The 22,142-nt window shown below is 50.3% G+C and overlaps 1 protein-coding gene across 1 annotated transcript in view; it reads left to right on the top strand.

Moving 5' to 3' along the window:
• The first annotated feature begins 622 nt into the window (after positions 1 to 622).
• The window catches only part of TUNAR (TCL1 upstream neural differentiation-associated RNA), a 51,093-nt gene continuing 29,573 nt past the window's right edge, over positions 623 to 22,142 (top strand). Inside the window, exon 1 of the mRNA XM_055556211.1 lies at positions 623 to 723. Coding sequence (XP_055412186.1) covers positions 703 to 723 — 21 coding nt within the window. The 5' untranslated portion in view covers positions 623 to 702. The remainder of the gene's footprint in view (positions 724 to 22,142) is intronic.

A 22,142-nucleotide genomic window follows, 5' to 3' on the forward strand; every position in this document is an offset into this window, starting at 1 on the left:
TCCGGATGCGCTGCTCGGTAAGCCAGGCCCTCCGCCACCGGAACAAAGCCCCTTTGCCACGGACCCCGGAGGCTGCCCCTGAGCCCCTGCCCGGCCCCCATTCACCCAGAGCCTGCCCGCGGCGCTTCCGATTGAACCACTGTATTCCCCTATTCCCCAAGCCCTGCCTGGAGGCCGAACACTGCCGGGCTGCATTCGAGACCTGGTGCCTCCCTGGGCTATCAGGGAGGTGGATACGGGCTTGACACGCAGGCAGGAGACCTGTTTGGTCGAGATAATGACATAGGCAACCTGGGTTCAGTCTCCATCATTTGTGGGAAAGAGACGACTCATATATAGTGACCTGGAAAAGGGTGTCCGGGCTGTGCAGGGCAGGGAGCCTCCAAACCACCCGAGGAAGTGGGTTCCCCTTCTTCTCTGGCTCAGATGAGGAAACTGAGGCCCAGGGAGGTTGATGACTTAATCAAGGTCACAGGGCCGGGAAGTGCAAACCAGGGAGACTACAGATTGGCAACCAGGGAGCTCTTTCCCCCACTCCCTGGAGAGCTGATCCCTTTGTAACAAACACACCTGTCCCAGTTCTCCTACTACCTGCTTTTACCTGGAGTTGCTGTGCCCGTGTGAAAATACTTGTGCTGACGAGTATCTGCTCGGATGACATAAATCGCTGGTGGTGTGTGTGTTTTCATCCCTCCCTTCATCATGCAACTGCTCAGCCTTAATGTGAGTTGTTAAGTGCTCGGCCACTTCTGTTCAGGTGGGAGGAAGAGATGTTCCCCCTGGGTGCTCTCTTTCTTTTATTCTTTTTCTCCCAGACCCCTTAAAGGAGAGAAAGGTGGGCATTGGGATCCTCCTGTGTGCTTCTTCTGTGCTGCGTGTGCCTAGCACATGCTTGGCTTCAGAACTGAGTCCTGAACCTTTCTAAAGGGTGAGGGCTCATCAAGGCTCTTGCCCCTGGTTGGGTAAGTCTTGGAGATGGTTACTTAACTGGCTGATCCCAGATGTCCACCGTGTAGGTATCAGCCCTGTTGGAAATTTCATCTTGGCTCGTGTTTGCCAACCCTCCTTGTCAGCAGAACTTCCCACAGTTCAATCCAGAAGAAACAGAGAGGGGTTTTCATGTAGATTGGAAGCCTTTGCTTGCTCCCAGCTCTCTGGTTTTGCCTCTAACTGCCTGCTTAAGTGCACTTAGAGCTACCCTCAAGGGGGAAGCCACACAGAGTCGTTTGGTCCTCATCTGAATGGCTTGTTTAGTCGTTTGAGTCAGCAAGTGTTGGACTTGGTTGTCTGCAGGACTTGGATGGTACTGGTGTCAGGTCAGGGAAGAGCCATCGGTTTCCCTGATAGTAAAATGTCAAGAGTTACACTAGATGAACCCTCAGATCCCTTCCAATGAAATGATTCTTCTAGTGGGAGAAGGGTGGGTCACAGGCCGGAGCTGGGGTGTGTGAGCTAGTCAGACACATACGTTTGGACAGATAGTTCTACACTGAATAGGTTGTTGATCTCCAAGAGGAGGACGTGGTGCCCGAGGGAGCTGCAAAATTCAGGTTGCATCCACAGGACGTGAAGCCCAGGCCGTGCTTTAGTGGATTATTTATTGGGCTAAAGTGTGATAGCTGTCAAACGTCCCAAGGTGCCAGATTGGGGTTATGGGGCAGGTTAGGCATTGCCTTTGGAGAGATGACATTGATCTCTAAGAACTGATGAAATACAGCACATCGACTGGATGTCCAGCCGGCTTGAAAGTGACCAGCTGGTGAGCCTGCCTGTTCTTTCCAGAAGGAATCCATCGTAGTTGCAAGGTAAAACCTTCTCCGACTAACCCAGTAATGCCAGGAAATAAAGTGATTTTTAGACGCTCTTCTCTGCACTGTTTGCTGATTGTATTAGCGAATGGTGACGCTTGCCTCAGCAGGTATTCAGGGGGTTTGTCACATGAAACGGGCCACAAGGCTGTTTAGACCTTGACTTAGTCTTTGCCTGTTTATTACAGCTAAATTCATCAACTTGACCTATGGGCTCTTAATGGAGTTGTCATAGGTCTTTTAAAGATCTGGATTAATGAGCCTTTTAAAGCGTTACTGAATCTCCAATGAAGCAGGCATGTCCCACCTTTTTCCCCAGAAACTAAGCTCCCAGTGGGTTTTATGACTGTTTGTTGTTCACAGAACCAGAGCAAAGCTTTTATATTTGACAAGCTCGCAGGGTCTGTGAATGGCAAGTAATGCGTCTTGTGTGGGCATATTAATCTCCCAACATTGTGTGTTTTAGCGCCTCAGGTCTAATGGGTGAGGTTTTGAATAAAAATGAATGCAGAGAAACAATTTTAATGAAGTTACTTTTGAAAATGATAATGTAATTATGAGAGAACAGTTTTTGTGTCATATATCATGCTGTTGCTACCCAAAGCCGAGTTTCACAGGAAAATGTTACCCTTGTTCCTCATCTATAGTTTTTAATTCATCAGTTCTCTCTTTATTTTTTTGCTCTTTTTTTTTTTTTTTTAACCTTCCTGGTGGGAAAGTGTGCGATTGAGAACAAAATCTCCATTTTCGATTCTGCTTTGTCTTAAACCCACTTCTTTTCTGGAAGATCTCTAAAGCGGACCTCTTCCACACCACACCTATAATGGCCTCATGTTCAAATATATTTCAGTGCCTCATGTTTCTGTTGAGACAGCAGGAGAGGTCTTATCACAAATGAATGACAAGATGTTTCCTCATGAGTGTCCCATTTCTAACTAGAATGTTTAGACCGGGAACTCTTGATTGGGGCTGACTAGCCCCTGCCTTGTGAGAACCCAGTTTGGACACTGTGGTACTTGTACAGGGTTAAGGATGTACACAGATACTTATGGGGGGGCGGGGGGTGTAGAGAAAAGAAACATCTTCCAGAGGCCAGGAGACCTGGGAATTATTTCTGACTCTGTTAATTGGCTTTGTGACCTTGGACGAGTCACCCGCATTCTTGGGGTCTTCATTTACGTCTGTGCCGTGAGCTTGTGTGTTTATGTGTCTCTGTGTCCCTGGGCGTGTGTGTACGTTAGTGCCAGGAGGTCCTCTTCAACTCTTAAGCCCTAAGAGTCCTCGGAATCTAGATGCAGCTGGTTATTAATAGCTCCAGAATGCTCTGTGCTTTAAGGTTACATAACGTTTCCTATTAAACATCCGTATAAACAGTAAAGAACGGGCCATTATAAACAATCGTCTTGATAATCCTAAGGGGGAGCACTACCCTGAGTATGTGATGAAACAACTTTTCATCTCAAAAACAGCGATGCCAGTTTCCCCATCAGGGCGCCTTGCGGGGCGGAGTCTCGGCACGCATCTGAGAGGGCTGAGCTGGGACCCTCTCTAGGGTCCCTGTGCCAGGAGCCGCAGGAGCCCTTACGTAATTTGGGTCCATGGAGTAGGAGAAATGTCACGTCTAATTGTATAGCTTGAGGTCCAGGGGCCATGGAGGTTTCTCCGTAGTCTTTTCAGGCTGTTCCTGGAAGGTAGGAGGGTAAGTGTGTAATTACCGTTTGCAGTTGTTTTGAAAATGGAAAGTACTTTAATTAGAGCCTTGAATTCAGCTGAAGCTGAGAAATGGTGAGAAGTTCGTCGATTTGGCAGTGGTGTTTTTGCTGGGTTCCCTGGGCAGGCTGGCTTGTCACACTTAAGCAGTCTGAGGTCAGAGGTCAGCATTCCTAGCGAAGCTGCGATTGTTGTCAGATACAGAGGGTGGAAGAAAGGAACCACCAGTCTTTACACATTTAATCCTCCCGACTCTGCTGCACAGTAGATCTTATGAACCCCTGTTCTAGATTCAGAGCCTGAACTCAGAGAGCTGCAGTGTGTCACTCGGGGTCACACAGTTAAGGAATGGCAGAAAAAAGCACGATTTCAAGTGCTGGGGTTGAAAACACACCCCCGCCCTTGCCCCTCAGACTTCATTTCCATGGATGCTGCAGTGTGTCTGGAAACCAAATTGTGTCTTTCTTGTCAAATTTCTAAATAGCACCATGGCACAGAGAGAGCATGTAGCTCTGATGTAGGTAACATGGGTGGTGGGGGGGGGGCAGCTATCTAGTTCTTAAAAGGCTTCTGCATTCAAGAGGTTGAGTTTCTTTGAACTCTGTGTCGAATGTATTAGATTCGAAAGATAATTAGAAATAAGTCAAGTATTACCCTATAAAGGTTAGAGTTGGTGGTTCTTTGGAGGAAGCTAAAATAGCTCTGTAGGTCCCATGTCACCCTGGGAGCGATCACGGGCTGACACGTGGGATATTTTGAAAGGCATTGCCAGCCTGCACCTCACAAAAAGGGACACAGACTAAAAGTTATGTAACAGAAGCTTCCGAAATGAGTATGACTCCGGTTCCAGGATGCCACACGGGTTAATCCTCCCCCAGACAACAAAGGAGAGAAGGAAGTAGGAGGAACATATAAAGGTCCACCTCCAGCTCTTAAGAATTTCCAGGGCTTGGAGGAGGGAATGTCAGTTTCAAGAACTTTTCAAGCCCTGGAATAGAGATGCAGTCATGGCAGAAACTTGGTGGCGCCTGCAGAAGTCCACCCACGTTACTGTAGCTGGTGCCGTCTTTGCTGATAGCTCCACAGATCTGGAAGACGTCATCCATACCCAGGACAGGAGACTCCAGAATCCCGTCTGCAACACGCAAGTTTACACAGATGCTAAAGGGAGCTCATTGAAATCACCCATCCTTACATTCTAGCAATGATACTCAAGCTGACTGTCTTCACCAGCAGTTTAAATTCCTTTCAGCGGTGATTCTGGCTTTGCCCACATCAGAGCAAGTGATGTCTTAACAAAAAGGACCCTCTCTCCATCTCCTCTGGATTCCTAAACGGCTTATATGCCAAGAGCGTTGGGATTTGTGATAGGTGATTAATGAGAAAAAGCAGACAGAATGAGTTGAAAAACTCAATTGTGATTCATCTGTCATCGGTAAAGTACCAAAATGTCTTAGCAGCCAGCACAGTGTTTTTGATTTGGTGAACTAGAAATTACATGGTTTGTCCTCAGTGAGACCCATAGAATTTCTACCTTTTGCACCCAAACCTTGAGTGGACAGATTCCTGGTAGCTTCAGTTCTGGGCCAGATTTTCAGTATATGGTTATTCAGTGACAAAGAATGCGAAAGTGGCAGTACAGAGGCTTTAGGGGGTGACGCAGGAAGGCAGTAAAGTCCCTGGCCTCTGATTGGTGATTCCTATCAACAGTTATTGGGCCCCAGTAAGTAGAAATGATTTAATGTCCATTTCCAGCATCGAGAATCACAGAATAAATTTACTAAAGAATTCTAGATGTCTCATGCCATCTTCGTTTGTGGCTTGTGACAAGTGTAAATGAAATCTTACATGGGGTTAAAAAACCTGCACCTTTGTAAAGCCTTCTGGTAGACTTCGAGGACCTGTCTTAGTATTTGCTAGGCTGGATGCTTCTGTACTCAGCATCGTTGAAACCAGAATCACAGGTCAGACAGGGTGTTGGGGAGGGTCTGTGTATTCTCACTTGCTTCAGTTTCTTAATAAACTGTGATGACCCACTCTGTATGCCTCATTTAGCACCTCAGAAGCACACATAAGGAATGCCCAGGGCTTCCTGTTTTTTCATCATTCCAGCTTTTGAGCCTGTATCTGCTAATATAGTCTGGGAGCCTGACCAAGACTGTCTCATTCTGCCACAGATAAACCACGCAAGTCACATTGGCCTCAACATGAGCCCCCTTCCCCATTGAAAGATTCTTGATTTTTTTTAAATTCAGAAAATAGATGATAATGAGAGTCACCATCTTTTAATGATTGATATTGCCAAGTCTTCTCTTTTTAAATACAGTGAATGGGCCTTGAGAGCATCATGCCTAAACTGGAAACAGTTTATGAGCACATGATTCTGGTGAGAGGGCTGTAATGAAAACTTCTAAGAGAGTTAGCCTGGCTTTGCAGTGTTACACTCTAAAGATAGACATGGAAGCCTGCATTCTCCACCTGGAAGGCAGGAGTGGAAGGATACACTTGTTCACTATGAGGGAAGGCTGAGGCTTTTCACAGTTTTACCGAGATAACATGGGTCCGAAATCTCTGTAGATGCTGAGGTTGCTTTTCCATGAGGTCTGGCTGTCCTTGGCCTGCTCCAGGACATCCCTGTGGAGTTGGAGAGCTGCCCCGTCCATCTGTCCAGGAGTGTTGCCATCTCCACCCTGTGTGCCTCTCTGGTCCTGCTTGATCACTGAGATCCGCCCCCATCATTCTCCCATTGGACAGGTGGTGATCATCAATGGCTGAACAAAAATCTGTTGTACACCAGCTCTGTCTAGGCACTGCTGGGCATTGGGGCCAAACTGGTAGATGATGGACAGCTGCAATATATCTGTGCGTGGCTCCTGTGGGCCTGGGAGGGCACCCCTGCCCATCTGCAGCGGAACAAAGGAAGCCAGTGAGGAGGGCCCAGCCTGGGAGTCAGGGGGCTTGCTTGTCAGCCCGGTGCCCCCCTCTTGTCTCACCTGGGCCCCTCGGACAAGCCTCCATCCCACTCTGACTCTCTGCTGGCTGTTAGGTTCAAGGATTGAGTCATAACGTAGGGTTTTTCCCAAGTGGGGTACAGTGGGGCCACTTCCATGAAAGCATCTGGGGAGCTTACTAAAATACAGATTCCTGGGTCTTGTTGTGGACCTACTGAGTCAGAACCTCAGAATCTGTATTTTAGCACCCTCCCAGTAATTCTTAGCTCAGGAGCAATAAGCAGGTGAGAACCCCTGGCTCTTGCAGGTGGTTGATCACTCATGCCCCTTCCTGCCCCCAAACACCTAGAATACAGCGCCCGACTCATGCTGACCCGTCTCTCCACCTCCACCCCGGCTGCTCTTATGTCTCTCAGAACCTTTTGTTCTGCTCCCCTGCCACTCTCGACAGTTTGCTTTCCAGCCGCTGCCGGAGGGAGCCTTCCAAAAGATTGGGGTCATCTCTGCTCGGAGCTCGCCAGTGTCCCCGAGAGCATTGACAGGGGCTGTCTCCAGGGCCCTGCACCACCTGGCCCTGTGTCCGACCTCGCCTGCCCCGCCCCTTGCTTCTCCCGTTCTAGCCGCACACCGGCTTCCATGCTGTTCCTGAAACCGTCGCAGCTGCCCGAAACCCTGTCACTCTCCAGGAGCCCACGGGGCCTGGGGGCTGGAGGGGAAAGAGGCTCAGCAGTTGGGGAGCAGCCCTGATGAGCTGCCATGCTCCGTGCCCCCACGGCTTTGAAACCTTGTCCAGGTGACGCTGTCATGCTCACGGGGCCAGTCTCAGCTTCCAGGCCCTCCGCCACATAGGCATTGTTTTAGGAGCAGCCCTTTAACTCAGAGCACCAGATTATAGGGTGATTCATCCCTGATGGGGTCATCGAAGTGGGTCTGGAGTTCTCTTCCAGAGGAATTTTTCTAGAAAGACCCTGATTCCATTCCTTCCACTGGATCAGATGTTTCTTCAGCCACAGTTAATCCTGGGGTGGGGGCCTGCTGTCCCTCCTTCTCTTCCTTCCAGAAACATGCCCAGAGCACCAGCTATGTCCAGGCACCATTGCAGGCCCCCCTTACACGGGAGACACAGCGGCTCTGGCGTCTGCTTGCTTTCGTCTCTGACGCTGGCTCTTGCTTTCATGCAGATGGAACAGTGAGGCCTGGGCTGGAGTCCTCTGGCCTCCGTCTTCCACCGAGGAAGAGGTGGAAGGTTTATCAGAGTGGCTTTCTTGGGCCTGCGCGAAGCAAACCACACTCAGAAATATTGTGTGCTGAGTAGGAGGGAGAGATGGACCACTTCGTAAGATTTGTCTCCAAGCAAAGCTGAGTGCATGACCTGGTATAGAGATGGAAGATATAAAGATGATCTTAGATGGGTCAACACAACGTTAATTCAGGGTCCCTTAAAGCCAGTCTGCCTGTCAGTATATCACTTGAAAAAGGCCATGCAAACCTCAGGATCTTCTGGGTCCTGCCCACAGTAGGTGCTTTTCCTTGAGTCTTGTGGAAGGAAGCATGTTCACTCTTAGCATCCATCTTGCACATTCCTGCAGCAGACACACGGACCAGGCCATCACTAAGAGCCCATCAGGAAGGATGGTGTGGGGATGGAGACAGGCAAGATGCTCTTTGTCTTCAGGGGACTCAGAGACAGTTGGAGAAATGTGTGACTACCTGTAGCTAATTAGATTGGTTGATGTGCCCTGTGAAGGCGGAGATGGGTTTAGATGGGGGAGGGCGGGGGGCATTTGCCATGAGTCTTGAGAGACAAGTAGGGATTTGTCAAGCAAAGACGAAGCCCAGAGGCATACCAGGCAGGAGAGAAGAGGAGAGCAAAGGTGCAGGGGCTGGACCATTGCAGGTAGATGAGCAGGTGGTACAAGACTGTAGCATTGAGCTGCGGGAGCACAGGTGAGTCAGTCCTGGCCCTGCGGGAGTGTGTCTGGAAGACCGAGTCTCTCAGGTGATGGGAGCCATAGGAAGTGCTTGAGCGAGGGTGTGGCTTTTAACCAGATAGCTGGTGATCCTGTTTCACACTCCCTTTATAAAGTCTATATTATCATGAAGGTGTATAGAACACACAGGTGTGTAAAAAGAAGACATTGTCTCTGCGGGATGAGCGTGACTGTCTGTGACCTACACCTAGCTACTGCTCTGTGTCTGCTGAGGGATAGATACAGTCTGGCCCCACTGCCCAGACCCCAGCTCCACCGACCCTGCCGGACTCCGAGGGAGAGCGAGGTAGCCGCTGGCTGTGGCGCTCGCTGCCCAGCCATCGTGGCCTCCAGCCAACAGGAAATGGAGCGGGCAGTGTCCCAGCCTGATTCACTGAGCCGTGGGTCTCCCTGCGCCTCTGCAAGCGCATTCAGGCTGCTCCTGGCCTAAAAACGATGCTCCCAGACCTACATCCACAGCTGAGAGAGTCCAGGATGTGTGTTTGCCGGCTGGCCTCCCTGAGCTCCCCCCAGCGATGGACTCAATGCATGGGAAGAGGGTCAGTGTCAGGAACCTAAGCCCGTGCCGGTCTAAACGTTAGCCTTGAAATCGGCATCCTTGGCAGGATGGGTGACTTCTGCAGAGCCGGTGGAGTGGGCATAAGGCAGAGGGTCCGAGGGGTCACTAGTGGATGTGGTTATGCCACTTCCATCCTCCACCTTCTTGTTGCTAAGAGAAGGAGGGGGAGATACAGAGCGTGTCCTGTAGGCCAGCGGGCAAATTCTTAGCTGTTTCTGGGGAGTTTGGCCCTGGAAAAAGAGCCTTCCCTAGGGCAGGCTGGCTACCAGATCATGCCAAGGGCAGAGCATCATGGGCAGTTTGAAGAACTGCTGTCCGCTGGCAGGCTCACTGTCCGGGAATGTGGGCTGGGGGAAGGGACGCAGCTCCACACTCTCAAAGGCCCCATTTGTAGGTCAAGAAATAGAGGCCCAGAGAGGTGAAGCAACTGGCCCAAGGTCACACAGTGGGACTGGAGCCCAGCAGGGCATCAAATCAGTCTGGAGCCGGTCATGATCTTTGAAGTTGGCCAGTGCCCAGGGTTGGCTCAAGTCCACTTGGAAATGGACAGTTTGTACTCACACTGCTTTGCCCCCAACCAGTCAGGAAGGATGTGGCCTTCTCCTTGCTCCTTTGCCTTTCCTCTTGGAAGCCAGGCCCAGAGTCAGGATTCTGGGCAACCCCAGTTGGAGGGGGCTGGGAGTGACCCCCTAGGTCTCTGGCCCTTTTGTGGTTCATTGCAGTTCTGCAGCTTGTGTGGATATGTGACTCGAGAGAATGGTGTCAGAGCAAATTAGAATGCCTCTCAGGATCTGAGTATGCGTAGCACTGAGGCTGTGGTCTGTTTGGAGCTCGGGGTATCCGGAAGAGCCCCATCAGTCATCCAGGAAAGTCTGCCACCTAGATTCTCCAAGTTCCTTGGATGTACCCGAATTTAGTCCAAAGCACCCTTCGTATCCCCATTGGTGTGTCTGTTCCTGCATGTCCAGCACCATGGACAGAGTTCGCTTAGCGTTGGAGTGACTCCAGGCCTCTTAGGGGCTGAGTGAGGGGTGCTGTGTGGAAAGGGGCTTGTTTGATGAGCTTCTGTAGCAACCCGGCTCTCCCGGCTATGTTTCGCCTTATCAAGTAGGTGCTCCCAAATGCGTGAGAGCTGATTGATGGCAGTACTGTCGGCTGATTTCACAACAGTAAAACCTTCAAGGCTTTATTAGGCAGATATATAAGTACAGTTCCCGTTCATCAAATGCATCCGTCACAGCCCTCAGGAACGTGAAGGAATTGTTTGCAAACTTTCCCAGGTTATTACCCCCAAACTTGTTTGAATATATGTATTAGATAAATAATCCTGGGAGGCCCGTGTGTTATGGCAGTTTGGGACAGAAGTAATCTACCTGCTGGCAAGTTTCACAGGTTTCACTGCCTTATTTATACTTATTTTTAACGAAAGGAGAGAGCAGAGCTAAAAAATATTATCCTCTTGTGGAGGGAGGCTAAATGTTCTGGAAAATGTCTGAGTGCCATGCAGATAGACAGGGTGATTATTTTGAAGATGTTTTGAGTGTCTGACTTTAGTCCCTCTGCTTTTCTGGTCAAGAACATAGCTCCTCCCAGATGGAAATGGCAGTTCTTCAATGAGATTTTTTTTTTTAAGTGCCTTTTACAAAACTTTATTTACTTAGTTATTTATGGCTATGCTGGTCTTGATTGATGCACGCGGGCTTTCTCTAGTTGTGGCGAGTGGGGGCGATTCTCTAGTTGTGGTGCTCAGGCTTCTCACTGGTGTGGCTTCTCTCGTTGCAGAGCACAGGCTTTAGGCGTGTGGATCGGTGGTTGTGGAGTACAGGCTTAGTTGTCCCGTGACACGTGGGATCTCCCTGGATCAGGAATGGAACCCGTGTCCCCTGCATTGGCAGGCAGATTCTTCACCATTGGACCACCGGGAAGTCCCGTCAATGAGATTTTTGATTGCTGTCACGGCCTCTTCCAGGGGTCATGCGTGTTTTAGTTGAACCTGTTTTCAGAGTCAGACCATGCAGAATCTAAGTCACTGTGCGTGCAGTTTGCTTTAGGCTCTTCAAGCCCTGTTTCTCTTCCATACAGTGGTTGTAATAACAATGATAATCATAGCGTTTACATACTAGGTGCTTAATCTCAGTGGAGACTATGCTAAATGTCTCTCCATGGGCTATTTAATCTGAGCAACAGCTCAAGAAAGCAGTTACTTTTATCATTCCCATTTTACAGATGGGGAAACTAAGGCTTAGAGATTGCTGCCTATAAAACATCTCCAAATAGTGGCTTTTTAAACACTAGGCATCCTTTATTTTTGCTCAGGAGTCTAGGGGCTGCCTGGGCTCAGCTAGATGGTTCTTGCTGAAGGCCTCATGTAAGATTGCAGTCAGGCTGTGGCTATGGCTGGAATCATCCAGAAGCTTCCTCACTTCCATGCATGGCACTGGGCCAGGAGGATGCACACAGCCCGGGGGTGTGGGGGAGGGGGCTGGCACAGCTGAGGCTCCTTGGATCTCTGGGCAGTCTCTCTACATGGTCTGTCCAGCAAGGCAGGCCAGGCCAGCCGGACTTCCTACACTGGCTCAGGGCTCTAGTGTGCATGTCCCAAGAGGGCGCCGAGGGGTGGGAGGGCTGTCTGTATCTCCCTTTTATGGTCTTGGAACTCACACAGTGTCACTTCTGGCGTAACCTGTCCCTTAGAAGCAAATCACTAAGGCTGTCCACATCGGGGCCCCTGTTGAAGGGAATTACATTGAGGAATTTGGGACACATTTTAAGCCACCATGGAGAGCTTGAGTGGCTTGTACAGATGGTGGTCTGTGGTGGGTGGAGAGTTGGGTGTGACTCAGGCGATTGGACCCTGAGCACATCCGGTCATTCCGCTGACATTTACAAACACTGACCACCTTGCTCTGTGGGAAACTGGAGCTCCCTAAAGCCCTGCACCCTCCCGTCCGCCTTCCAGGCATCTTCCCTGAAGAAGCACACAAAGCTGCTGAGAGTCTGATGTCTGCTCGGTGGTTCAGAGAGGCGCTGGTGCAGACCCCGTGTCATCACCCCTCCTTGCCGACTCTTTCATCCCCTCACCTCCCTCCCCTGCATCCAGGCCTCCTGCTCATTTTCACCAGCCCTTTTGCCTCCATGGGCTTTTCCGCCTCAAAAAGTATTAAAAGTTGTATCTCATGATTGAATTAATGTCACAAGGAATACTTTTGTATTATATATTGTAACATTTTCTTCTAAGTACAAAGTTTTTTTTTTTTACTTCTCACTTTAAAAGAGATGGAAACATGTTCATGGGTCCTCAGCCCTGTGCTGGCTGCATCTCATGGAGAAGTCAGACCTCCCTGCACCTCCTTCCTTGCCCCCTTTCTCTCCTGACCCCTGCCCTCCCATCACTCCGTGTCCTCTCCTCTCTTCTCCCCCGACCTGCACTTCTTCTCAGTTGATTCCGGTCCCCGCTCTGCAGGCCATTCTCCTGCCTTGGACCATGATGCCCTAGGTTCTTGTCTTACATCCTCTGGGCTGGAACCAGGACTGAGAACAGAACATTTCCGATGACTCTGGGCCGCCTCCTTCACCTGGTCCTTCATTGGGGATGGGCCTTGCTTGTGAGAAGGGACTTAGGCAGGGGCTTCTTCCCCATAAGCCCACAAGCAGTCACCCCGTCTGGTTCTGGTTTCTGGCTGTCTCACTTCTTGTTTTCCTAGAAGATTTAGAGAGGTAACAGTGCAGACAGATGACTTCTCTCGGGGCTGTTCCCAGGGAAGTCCTGCGTCTTGATTGGCACATGGGGTGGCAGGAATCAGACACCCCACCCCACCCCCAAGTAGGCTTATAATTATTCTTCCATCCACCCAGAGACTTTTCATTGAACAGCTGCTCTGTCCCAATAGGACCCACCCAGTGTCTGCCCTCATGGAACCCAGAGGGGTGGAAAGACGGAAAAATCAACATGTGGATTATTAATAAGCCCTAGGAGACGGTGGGTAAGGAATCAGCATGTCATGGAGACCGAAACAAGAAGTGCAGTCTTGCTTCACAAAGGAGAAACAGTCACAGAAAAATCATCAGCTGTCAGAATGCCTCCCTTCGCCCTGTCGGGAGCCTGGGATCTCCCTTCGCCCTGTTGGGAGCCTGGGGTCTCACCACCGGGCACCCCCCTCCTGCTCTCATCTCTCAACTCTGGCTCTCTCTTCTGTTCCTCTGAGCTTGTGGCTCAATCGTGGTCATCCCCAGGTGGCAGCCTCAGCCCTATATCTGCATGACCTCACAACTCACCCCCTCTCCTTGGGGGCCTAGATTCCCAGGAGAGAAGCTGAGTGGCCTGGCTTGGGGGTGGGAGGCTTCTGGTCTAAGCACCTGTAGCTGGGCTGCTGGAGTCACGTGGCGGGGAGAGCTGACTGTCCTTACATGTAACTGGGATGGTTCCCCAGGAATTGCGTGCAGAGGGGAGGTTTCACTTCCCCATTTCGTGGTGTAGGGTTGCAGTTGCCAGCCTTTTGATGCCCGCAGGTGGGGAAATTTGTTTAATCAAGGAATCAGCATGAGATTGCCAAATTCTGATCTGCTCTCTGTTAGCGTCCTCAGTTGATGAATACTAAGGAAAAAGATAGGAAGACTCCACTATTGGAATTTCCAAACAGTATTTATTTTTCATTAATTCACTTAATTAAATCTAATTAATTAACCAATCAACATGTAGTGTTCTTTTTTTTTTTTTCATTTTGCCAAAGACAGCTAAGATCTTGGTCTCCTTAATGCCTGTGGGTCCCCCTTATCTGGTCTGTGAACTCACACTGGGGACTCATGGGCATTAAGGAGCCTGTAGAGGTCACTTGAAAGTGAAAAAAAGTGAAAGTGTTAGTCACTCAGTTGTGTGACTCTTTACGACCCCATGGACTGTAACCTGCCAATCTCTTTTGTCTATGGAACTCTCCAGGCAAGAATACTAGAGTGGGCGGCCATTCCTTTCTCCAGGAGATCTTTCTGACCCAGGGATCGAACTTGCCTCTCTGGCATTGCAGGCAGATTCTTTACCATTGAGCTATCAGGGAAGCCTCAGAGGTCACTTAATGATAGTGACATGTGCTGGCACTGGGCTCAGAGCCTGACATGCACTATTTAATTCCGAGCCTCCTGTAGTCACTGTTATTGCCTCCACCTTGTACGATGGAGAAAATGAAGCTCAAAGCCTTGTCCAGAGTGGCACAGATGGCACGAAAAGGAGTGAGATTTGATTCTAGGTATTGACTCCTTAAAAAGGGTCTTTTTGGGTGAAGGTGATGGTCCCATCTGTAACAGAGGGAAGCGTGTGATATGGGTGAGCTAGCACAATGAACACGCTGCTCAGAGACTAACAGAGCTGCCCTGGAAATCTCCCCAAAGAGGTGTTTCCTTAGTCGGCCCTTGAAGGATGAGAAGGAAGCATTGGCCCGAGGAAGGAAGAATGCTCCCCAGGTTGGGGATGGACGCAGGAATGTGGACGCAGGTCTAGGAGAGCATGGAGAACCATGACAGTCAGAGCCAGCCCAGCGTGGGGTGCACAAAAGTGACACCAACCAGTCTGTGATTTAGAAGGACAGCCCGCTTGGTAATGTGGAGGTGGAAGCAACATTTGCAAACGAGAAATCCTTGCTGGAAAACACTTTTAAATAGAGCAAATGTTTTCAGTATGCAGAGACACTCAAATGAGTCAACTGATTTTTGAAAATGCATTCTGATGAGAGCTATACTGAGTTTCACTTCCCTAGAGGGCAGCCTTGAGAGTAACGTCAACTTTGAACATTAATTCCCTTCTTGGAGAAAACCACTGGCTTTTAGAACAACTTCCACTTTGTTCCATGTTGTTGTTACTGTTGTGTTGCTGAGTTGTGTCTGACTCTTTTGCGACCCCATGGACTGAAGCACTCCGGGCTTCCCTGTCCTTCAGTGTCTCCTGGAGTTTGCTCAAGTTCATGTCCATTGAGTTGGTGATGCCATCCAACCATCTCATGCTCTGACTCCCCCTTCTGCTGCCCTCAATCTTTCACAGCATCAGGGTGTTTTCCAGTGAGTCAGCTCTTCGCATCAGGTGGCCAAAGTACTGGAGCTTCAGCTTCAGCATCAGTCTCTTCAGTGCATATTCAGGGTTGATTTCCTGTAGGATTGATTTGATCTCCTTGCTGTCCAAGGGACTCTCGAGTCTTCTCCAGCAGCACAGTTTGAAAGCATCAATTCTTCAGCCCTCAGCCTTCTTTATGGTCCATCTGTACATGATTACTGGAAAAACCACAGCTTTGACTATATGGACCTTTGTCAACGAAGTGATGTCTCCACTTTTTAATACACTGTCTAGGTTTGTCATAGTTCTCCCATGAGAGTCTTGTAATTCATACAACCATTTTGTTCATAAAGCCCATCTTGGGCCCAGTTGAATTTTGCAGCTCTGTGGGTGGATGGGTGGAGCTTAATGGCCTGAAATGACAGGTGACAAGGCTCAGACTGCCTTGGGAGCATGCCCAGAGGGTCACACGGGTGGAGCAGGAATGTGGACCAGGGTCTCTGTACTGCCAGGTCTCACCCCATGGACGACTTCCTACCACATTCACAGCCCTGTGATTCTGCGCAGCACCTGCTCATGGGCAGGGCTTTTTGATCTGGCTGCTCCTTTGTCCCGTGTCCTTGCTGAGTGCTTAGTTTCCTGGGCTGTAGTAAAAATAACACAAGCTAGATGGCTTAAAACAACAGAAATGCATTCTGGAGGCCAGAAGTCCGAAATCGAGGTGTCAGCTGGGCCACGCTCCCTTTGAAGATTTTAGGGGAAACCTTGCCTTTGCCTCTTGCAGGTTTCCCGTGGTTGCTGGCAATCCGTGGTGGTGTTTGGCCTATAGCTGTATCATTCCAGCGTCTACCTCTATCCCATGACATTCTCCCCGTGAACTGAGTGTCTCTGTACCAAATGTTCTCTTTTCTCTTATAAAGACACCAGGCATTGGATTTAAACCCATCCTAACCAGTATAGGGGCTTCCCTGGTGGCTCAAGCGGTAAAGAATCTGCCTGCCAATGCAGGAGACGCAGGTTTGATTCCTGGGTCAGGAAGATCCCCTGGAGAAGGAAATGGCAACCCGCTCCAGTATTTTTGATTGGAGAATCCCATGGCCAGAGGAGCCTGGTGGGCTACAGCCCATGGGGTCACAAAGAGTGGGACACGACTCAGTGACTAAGCAACAACAGTCCAGTATGGCCTCATCTTAACCTGAGTACATCTCCAGAGACCCAAATAAGGTCACAGGTACTGGTGGTCAGGACTTGAACTTGTTCTGTTGAATTGTATCTTTGGGGGTAACAAAATACAATCCATATTCTGAGAGACTGCCTGGGTGGCGGGGTCTCGAGTGGACCATGCCTTCAACCAGAAGGTTCCATGAGTAGTCACTTATCTCTGACCCAAGGGGGTCTCACCTGTCCCCTTCTCAGGTTGACTTGGCACATACTCCTGGAGAGTCCTCTGGCTTCTGTGTTAGCATGGGGTAAGAAGTCAGCTGCTGCCAGCTTAGAGCTCACGGGGACAGGTTGTGCCTTTTGGGCATCTGTTTGGGATGCTGCCAAAGCCTGGATGCGGTGAGTGGGTGGCAGTGTGGGCACATGGCGTTTGGGAGGATGCAGGGCGGCCTGGCTGGCTGGAGCATTCTTCAGGGCTCCAGACGGCACCTGGCGCCTTGCTCAGTCTGGGTGTTGTTCTGATTTCAGGGAGACCAAGGGGCAGCTGTGTTTGGGGAGGTGGCTCAGTGCTTAGACATTCAAGCTAGTCTGGTTCTTTCCCCACCAATTCGCAGACATCTCCAGGGCAGGGACATCTGGCCAGTTCTATTTTCCCTCCAGCACAGTTTTGGATGCATGGGATCTGCCACGTTTTTACAAACTCAGTCACCCCCATGGCAGGCACTGGGGGCCCCTGAGATACCCGTGGGTGAATGTCTTTGCTTTGTGCGCACTTCAGGGCTGCTTCAGGATGCGATGAGCTGGTGTATGTTCATTAAAACCCCACACTTGAGAAATGTCAACTCTAGTCATAATGTAGGAGGTGTTTGAGGAGAAAGTGGCAGGACTTGATTGAAGAACAGAGCATTGTCAAGGACGGCTCCTCACCATCTGGCTGCAGGGATGGGTGGGAACAGATCTGAGGAAAGGATTGGGGTGGGTGGAGTTGGCCCTCTCGTAAACTTGTTGCATTTGCAATTGGAAGAGTGGACATGCCTGATGCTCTAGATCTGTCAAGTCTGCAGCAACTGTGGCCCACAGGGTGGGAACATCTTGTCACTAGAGGAGACCAGAGAGGGGAGGATAGGCAGGGACCCTTTGTGTGTGTGTGTGTGTGTCTGTGTGTCTGTGTGTGTGGTCAGTTGCTCAGTCGTGTCCAGCTCTTTGCAACTGTATGGACTGCAGTCCACCAGGATCCTCTGTCCATGGGATTTTTCCCAGGAAAAATACTGGAGTGGGTTGCCATTTCCTCCTCCAGGGGATCTTCCCAATCCAGATATTGAACCCAAATCTATTGCATCGCTCCCATTGCAGGTGGATTCTTTACTGCTGAGCCACCAGGGAAACAGGGAGCCTTTAGAGAGTTCTAGAAGGTGTCTTCTGCCAAGACCTTAGAGGAGAACCAAGAAGAGAGAGGGCACCAGGGGCGGGGGCAGTAGCGGAGTTTGGGCAGGAGCAGTCTGCCCTGTTGGTAGCAGAGAGGCAGCCTGGGATGCTTAGGCTTGGAGGATGGGAATTTAGGGTCTTGGGAGATGGGAGTCTGGGGCAACCTGGGTGGGCATGGGTGTGGCAGACCTGAAGATGCTGCCTGCCTGGCCCTTTAAGGAAGAGGGGCTGCCAGGAAGAATCCAAATGGCCCAGAACCCCAGCAGAAGGGCCATCCCCCTCTAGTTCCTTGTAGCTCTGACAGTTTGGAGCTGGCTTCCCCCTTGGTGTGTGGCCCTGGTTCCAGAAGCTGCCTGAATGCTCCCTGAGGGCAGGGCTGTTTCTGAAAGACCACAGGCTCCCCCAGCAGCCAGCAGAGCGCCCGGTGCGCCATACATGGGCACACTGAGAAGACCCGTTACCCAAGGCCGCGTGCCCAGTCCCGAGTCCGCAACCTCAACCGCCTGCTAGGACCTTCTGGAGAATCCCCATGCCTGGGCCTCCTCATTTTGCATTTGTTGTTGTTCAGTTGTTCAGTCACTCAGTCGTGTCTGACTCTTTGCGATCCCACTGGCTGCAGCACGCCAGGCTTCCCGGAGCTTGCTCAAACTCACGTCCATTGAGTTGGTGATGCCACCCAACCATCTCATCCTCTGTCGTCCCCTTCTCCTCCTGCCTTCTGTATTTCCCAGCATCAGGGTCTTTTCTGTTTTGCATTAGGATTCAGCTAGTCTGCAGTGGGGCCGGGACAGCAGTATTTGAGAAAGCTCCCACGGACTCTGCCTCCAAGGCTGAGATGCGAGACCCAGACTGACCGTGGCTCCACTGCTGGGCCTGCTTCATCCTCCAGCCTGAGGCCCCGCCTTGCAGACGTGATGCGTGTGGTGGATTTAGCACAGTGCCTGGTGCCCAGACACCCTTGTGCCCGTTGACTCAAACCAGAGAGCCAGTTGACTTTCCTGGCGGCCTAGTGCTTCAGTGTCCACGCTTCCATTGCACGGGGACATGGGTTCAATCCCTGGTCAGGGAACTAAGATCCTCCATGCCGTGCAGGGCACAACCAAAAATTAAGGAATAAATTAAGACATGTTTTTCAAAAGCAGAGAGCCGATTTGCCACGCCCAGACCGGGCAGACTCTGTTCAGGGAAACGGCGAGTTTCTGGATGAGGGATGAGGGGCAGCTTGTGCTGGGTGGTCCCGTGCTGGGTCAGTGGGATGGGGGAGTGTTTCAGGGAAGAAAAGCTCATGTCCTTGGACTTGGTGTCCTTTTGGGGTGAAACAAACACCATTTTGTCAGAACTTGTGTGCTTGGGATTAGGCGCCGCAGTTCCCGCTAATGAGCTGTCATTGAGCGCACGCTCTGTGCCATGTCTGTGCAAGGAAGGGTTGCTGCTGCGGCTGCTAAGTCGCTTCAGTCGTGTCCGACTCTGTGCAACCCCATAGACGGCAGCCCACTAGGCTCTGCTGTCCCTGGGATTCTCCAGGCAAGAACACTGGAGTGGGTTGCCATTTCCTTCTCCAATGTGTGAAAGTGAAAAGTGAAAGTGAAGTCACTCAGTCGTGTCCAACTCTTAGCGACCCCATGGACTGCAGCCTACTGGGCTCCTCCGTCCATGGGATTTTCCAGGCAAGAGTACTGAAGTGGGGTGCCATTGCCTTCTCAAGGAGGGGTTGGGGACCCCTAAATGAATTAGTTTAGATAGTCATGCCCTGATGGAGCCCAGAGGGCTTTGGGTTCCCCCCCCCCTCCCCGGGCTGCCTGAGATTAGGGGAGGGAGAGAGGCAGTCTAGCTTTGTGAGGTGGTTCAGGGGTTTGCAGGGCCTCTGTGGCTTTCATGCTCATCAAAACATTTTTTTTTTCTGAGTATAAACTGTTCCCGGTCAACAGAGGAAGAAGGCTTGGCATCAGGCCCGTGACCTTCTGCAGGTGCTCAGCTGTAGGTCTATAGATTGTTAGGTTTTTACATTAAAACAAAATCCTTAAGGCTGTGCCTGAAAGAGCAGCCTTTTCCATCAGTTGACCTGCTTCTTTTTGCACCACTGCAAAGCTTCAAGAGCTCTAAATAGAGGAGCCTGCCTGCCAGTCCCCGCGGCAAGCTGCTGATGGGAGTGGAGGGGTGTACAGCCAAGGTCTGGAGGTATTTAGTGACCGGCAGGATGGGAGGATGCATCTCCACTGGGTGGAGCATTCATCCATGTGTGCCCTTGCCCGACAGCATCTCTTTGGTGGCACTGGGCTGGAGCCAAAGGCAGAATTGGATGAGGTAGGCTTACCCTTCTGGGAGTCAGGTCAGAGAGCGGCATCTCTGGATGATGCTCAGAGCTCAGACCAGCACTGAAACCAGAATAAGCTCCTCGGGGAGGTTTCCTGGGGAGGGGCCCTCTGAGCTGTATCTTAAAGGAAAAGTAAGAATCAGCCACGTGAAAGAGGGCAGTCCAGGCAGGAAGAACTGGGGAGGGGAGCGTGCTAAGTCAATTCAGTCGTATCTGACTCTTTGTGACCCCATGGACCATAGCCTGCCAGGCTTCTCTGTCCATGGGATTTTCCAGGCAAGAATACTGGAGTGGGTTGCCATGTCCTTCCCCAGGGGAATCTTTCCAACCCAGAGATTGAATCTGCATCCCTTATGTCTACTGCATTGGCAGGTGGGTTCTTTACCTGGGAGCTCAGCTCTAGGCAAAAACGTGTTGGGACCTGGCAAGGACCAGTGGGAGGGGCAGGACATGAGGCGTGGGGCAGGAAAGACAGATTTGCGTGCAGGTTTGATCTGATCGGAGAAGTACTGGACCCCAGCCTAGCTCTGTGCCCACAGAACTGGATTCCAGCAGAGCACGCGTGGGCCTGCTTTTGGTGCATGTGTGTTCACGGGTGTAGGGTCAGGGCCTTGGAGAGTTGCTGTAGGATGAGTCAAGCCCAAATCCAGGCACTGGCATGATGGAGTCAGCCAGGCTACTGTGCTTTGCCGGGTAGTTACCATTATAGCCTCACAGTAGGTCCCAGGAGTCAGCCCCCACGTCAGAGTCAGAGGTCACTGAACCTCACATTTCTGCAAAGTGAGACTTACTGCATTTTAGCAATGATGTAGAATCCCTACAAGGTCCCATCAGGGATTTAGCCCACCACTAGGCCTAATGTGGGAGGGGGGAGTCTTTGGTGAGGAAGGCTTCCCAGAGAGAAGGCTGGAGGGAGACTCTACTCTTTACACCCCTAAACTGTCTGCAAACTATACAGCTCTCTACTGCCGCATTCGATCAACAGAAAGTTGTTGTTCGATCAACAGAAAGTATTTGTTTTTCCAAATAATACTGACACAAAATAAGTCTGCAGACGTTTTGGGGGGCCTGGGAACTTTAAGAAACGTATTTTCTGAGTAATATTCCGTTGTATATATGTACCACTGTTTCTTTATCCGTTCACCTGATGATGGACGTCTAGGTTGCTTCCATGTTCTAGTGACTGTGAACAGTGTTGCAATGAACACTAGGGTAGCATTTGCCTTTTTCAATTTTGGTTTCCTCATGGTGTATGCCAAGTAAGTCAGAAAGAGAAAAATGAATATCATATATTAACAAAAATATATGGAATCTAGAAAGATAGTACTGATGAATCTGTTTACAGCTCAACAGTGGAGACGCAGACACAGAGAACAGACTTCTGGACATGGGCGAAGAAGGGGGAAGGAGGGGGTGGGACGAGTGGAGAGGAACATGGAACCATATACACTGCCGTGTGTAAGATATAGACAGTCAATGGGAATTTGCTGTATGACTCAGGGAACTCAGATCGGGGCTCTGTAACAACCGAGAGGGGTGGCAAGGGGTGGGAGGTGGGATGGAGGTTAAAGAGGGAGAGGACACTTGTGTACCTACAGCTGACTCACGTTGATACATGGCAGGGGCCAACACACTATTGGGAAGCAATTTTCCTTCAATTAAAAATAAGTAAGTTTGGGGGAGAAAAAAAACTATTTGCAGGTGAGGTTCAAACAGCTCCTCTAGTGCTTTTGTTTACTTATTTATATAACTGTTTTCCCCGTTACCCTTTCATGACGCTTCCGTCTCCACATTTTGGAAGCTGAGGTTATCAGTGTCTTGGCATTCTTCTGGCCTTTCCTCTCAGATTCAGAATCACACACCTTTTATGGTTGATTTTACATTGGGGTTGTTCCTCTTTACTTCCAGTCCTGTATTTTCTGCCACATGCTTTGTTGTAAATTGACTCTAAAAATCAAAACCAACAGGTGACTTGATGTAATAATTGCTCTATCAGAAGTGTCTGATGCTGGGTTAAACCATGTCCTGGGATTCCATTGCTTCCTCCAAAGATCAGCTTCACAACCCCTGGGTCCCTCATGGCAGAATGCTCCATAACAGATTCAGATGGATTCTCTTTGCTGAAACTCCGTCCACTGTTTAAAATCATGCTGTATTTTTGTTTGGATCATGACCTTATTGTGCCG

This window comes from Bubalus kerabau, chromosome 19, assembly GCF_029407905.1.
Source record: "Bubalus kerabau isolate K-KA32 ecotype Philippines breed swamp buffalo chromosome 19, PCC_UOA_SB_1v2, whole genome shotgun sequence".
NCBI lineage: Eukaryota > Metazoa > Chordata > Mammalia > Artiodactyla > Bovidae > Bubalus > Bubalus kerabau.